General features: G+C 46.7%; 1 protein-coding gene across 1 annotated transcript in view; it reads left to right on the forward strand.

Annotated features, from left to right (window-relative positions):
* Positions 1-1,891, forward strand: part of FBXO27 (F-box protein 27) — a 4,647-nt gene extending 2,756 nt beyond the window's left edge. Inside the window, exons 4-5 of the mRNA XM_003802141.1 lie at positions 412-547; positions 1,748-1,891. Coding sequence (XP_003802189.1) covers positions 412-547; positions 1,748-1,891 — 280 coding nt within the window. The remainder of the gene's footprint in view (positions 1-411; positions 548-1,747) is intronic.
* The last annotated feature ends 2,104 nt before the right edge of the window (positions 1,892-3,995 follow it).

Below are 3,995 nucleotides of genomic sequence, written 5' to 3' on the forward strand. Positions count from 1 at the left end.
GATTCGAACCCACCACCTTAGGTGTACGTGGCTGGCACCTTAGCCCGGTGAGCTATAGGCGCCGAGCCTCTTTATTGTTTTTGTTATTATTTATCCATTTATTTGTTTAGAGACAGGGTCATGCTCTATCACCCAGGCTGGTCTTGAACTCCTGACCTGAAGTGATCCTCCTGCCTCGGCCTCCCAAAGTGCTGGGATTACAGGTGTGAGCTACCACACCCAGCCATAGGTCACTTTAGAGTAGTGGTTCTCAACCTTCCTAATGCTGGATGCATTGTCACTGTTACAAGGTAGTCTTGACCCACAAGTTGAGAACTGCTGCTTTAGAGGAACTAAATTTGCATATGTAGGGCAGGCAAACACTCAGAGATGCTGGCAAGTCCAGCCTTTAAGTCTTCCCTTCTCCCACAGGCAGAGAGCCCGAGACGGGAGTACCTGTGTGTACCGACTCCTTGTCCAACTTCTAGATGCCAACCAGACCGTTCTAGATACATTCTCTGCTGTGCCGGATCCCAGCCAGCAGTGGAACAATAATAGCTGCCTTTGGGTGAGTCTCTTATCAGAAGGGTGGGGAAATAGTGGCTTCAAATCAATGGTGGTCATTTTTTTCACCTCTCATGGTTTATATGAGTTAATAATTTGAGAAGGGCTCAGCTGGGCAATTCTGGTCTAGTGTCTCACATATAGGTAGTAGCTTTCCTGTGCTGCCTGGACTTGAAGAGCCCAGTGATGATGGTGTGTATGTTCCTACCAGCTGGTGGCTAGCCAGGCGTCTCTTAATTTAGTCTGAGAGCTTTTTCATAGGTTGTCTGGCTTCAGCTGCTTTGGGCTTCCTCAGAGCATGGCAGCCTCAGAGCAGTCAGATTGCTCACATAGTGGCTCAGGAATAAGTATTCTGGAGAAATAGGCAGAAGCTACATTACTTCTCTGAACTGGCCTTGGAAGTCACTTGACAAAATCACTTAGCATCATTTTTGTCACATTTTTGTGAATCTGGGTGGCAGATTCAAGGTGAAGGGAATTAGATAACAGTTTTTTTGTTTACTTTTTATTTACTTATTTATTTATTTTTGAGACATCATCTCTCTGTGTTGAGCAGGCTAGAGTGATGGGTGTGGTATCACCCTAGCTCGCGGTAATCTCAAACTCCTGGGCTCAAGCGATTCTCCTGCCTCAGTCTCCCAAAGCACCCACTACCACACCCAGCTAATTTTTCTATTTTTAGTAGAGATGGAGTCTTGCTCTTACTCAGGCTGGTCTTGAATTCCTGGGCTCAAGGGATCTGACCTCCCAGAGTGCTAGGATTATAGGTGTGAGCCAGCATACCTGGCCTAGATTCCAGCTTTTGATGAAGGAGAGGTGAGATTCCAGAACATCCTGTGACACAATGGGGGATGTTGCTGCAGGTACCCTGGGAAGACACCATCTGCCCTCAGCCTCAGCTTTTTTTTTTTTAATTAAATCATAGGTGTGTACATTAATGCAATTATGGGGTACAATGTGCTGGGGTATTATACAATTTAAAATACTTCCATCAAACTGGTTAACATAGCCTTCACCGCATTTTCTTAGTTATTGTGTTAAGACATTTATATTCTACACTTAGTAGATTTAATTTGTACCCTTATAAAATGTACAAATAGGTGTGGTCCCACCAATTACCCTCCCTCCAACCATCCTCCCCCAGCCTCGGCTTTTAAGGGGAAGGCAGTGAAACAGTAGGGCTGACCCCTTCCTCTACCTGCAGGTCACCCACGTGTTTTCCAACATCAAGATGGGCGTCCGCCTTGTGTCTTTCGAACACTGGGGTGAGGAGACGCGGTTCTGGGCTGGCGACTATGAAGCCCGTGTGACCAACTCCAGTGTGATTGTGCGACTCTGCCTGTCCTAGTCAAGGGCTACCCTTCTTACAAAACAGCCTGGCCATGCCTTTCAGGACCTGGGACCATTGGCCAGGACCCTTCATTAACAAAGAGCTTATACCTCTCTGGCATACTGGGAACTCCTGGGTCCAGTCAAGAGTCCTCTGTCTTCAAGTTTTGGAAACTACTGGAAGAAGGTTCTTCTATCAGATCTACCTACTACTGCTGCTTTCAGGGGAGGCCTGCTCTACTGAGGGGAGACCCACAGGTAACCATGAGGGAATGGTGGGCCTGAAGAGAACCCCACCTCTTACTAGCAGCCCTAGCCCCCTCTGACCCATCCTCTCCCCTCTGCTGACCTCTTGTCTTCAAGAGAACTTGCTTCAGGAACTTTCTTGGTCCTTTGCGGGAAACCTTCAACTCATTTCTGAACTTAGACTCTCACCTTTAGGGCTAGCAAAATTCCAGCAGCCTTGGGCAGTGACACTAACCTGAGGCTTCTGAGCTGCAGGGCTGAGATTAGATCTCACAGCCAAAAGTCAGCTAAGTTAAAAAAAAAAAAAAAAAAGTTCAGACCAGGCATGGTAGCTTATACCTGTAATCCCAGCACTTTGGGAGGCCGAGGTAGGTGCATCACCTGAGCTCACAAGTTGGAGACCAGCCTGAGCTAGAGAGAGACCCTGTCTCTAAAATTAGCCAGACATTGTGGCGGGCACCTCCCAGCTGCTTGGGAGGCTGAGGCAAGAAAATCCCTTGAGCCCAAGAGTTTGAAGTTGCTGGGAGCTCTAACACCAGGGTACTCTAACAGGGGCGACAGATTGAGACTGTCTGCAAAAAAAAAAAAAGTTCAGGGACAGGTTTTTCTACCCACACTGACTTTTCCAGAAAATGAGATGGTTCCCTGAGCTCAATCATGATCTTTGAGGATTTCTGTAATTGTTTAGTGTTTAAAATTACTTTCTTTTTCTTTTTCTTTTTTTTAGAGACAGAGTCTCACTTTGCCACCCTTAGTAGAGTGCTATGGCGTCATAGCTCATAGCAACCTCCAGCTTTTGGGCTTAGGTGATTCTCTTGCCTCAGCCTCCCAAGTAGCTCGGACTACAGGTGCCTGCCACAACGCCCAGCTATTTTTTTTTTCCTTTTTGAGGCAGAGCCTCAAGCTGTCCCCCTGGGTGGAGTGCTGTGGCATCACAGCTCACAGCAACCTCCAGCTCCTGGGCTCAAGCAATTCTTCTGCCTCCACCTCCCAAGTAGCTGGGACTATAGGCGCCGGCCACAATGCCTGGCTGTTTTTTGGTTGCAGCCATTATTGCTTTTGGAGGGCCTGGGCTAGATTTGAACCCACTAACTCAGGTATATGTGTCTGGCACCTTAGCTTCTTGAGCCACAGGCGCCGAGCCCCGGCTATTTTTTTGTTGCAGTTTGGCTGGAGCCAGGTTTGAACCTGCCACCCTCTGTATATGGGGCCGGCACCCTACTCACTGAGCCACAGGTGCCTCCCTGTTTTTCATTTTGACCTTTTTTTCAAACAATGAGAGAATATTAACCACATGTATTCATTAGTCACATGTAATAAATTTGTAATTTTGCCTTGGCGCCTGTAGTTCAAGTGGCTAAGGCACCAGCCACATACTCTAGAGCTGGAGGGTTCAAATCCAGCCCGGGCCTGCCAAACAACAATGACAACTACAACCAAAAAATAGCCAGGCATTGTGGCAGGCGCCTGTAGTCCCAGCTACTTGGGAGGCTAAGGCAAGAGAATCACTGAAGCCCAGGAGTTGGAGGTTGCTGTGAGCTGTAATACCACAGCACACTACCCAGGGCTACAGCTTGAGGCTCTGTCTCAAAAAAATAAAAATAAAAAATAAATTTGTAATTTTGCCAGAACTTCTTCAGATGTTTTAAATATAATAGAAATGTGGTGTTACTGCCTTAGTGACTTTTTGATTCAGAGAAACAAGTAGTCCCATTTGAAGAGGGAAAAGCCTACACAGGAAAACATGAGATAATACTTGTAAAAGAATGGAAGAATTACAACAATATTTCCCCAAGGCCTAAAGAAATTACTGATTCAGGCAGAGATTATCAATCAGTGTTACAAGCATTAGGTAGGTGATGGGTGAGGACTTGGAT

Source organism: Otolemur garnettii, unplaced genomic scaffold (genome assembly GCF_000181295.1).
Source record: "Otolemur garnettii isolate 467f Iridium unplaced genomic scaffold, OtoGar3 scaffold00233, whole genome shotgun sequence".
Lineage (NCBI taxonomy): Eukaryota > Metazoa > Chordata > Mammalia > Primates > Galagidae > Otolemur > Otolemur garnettii.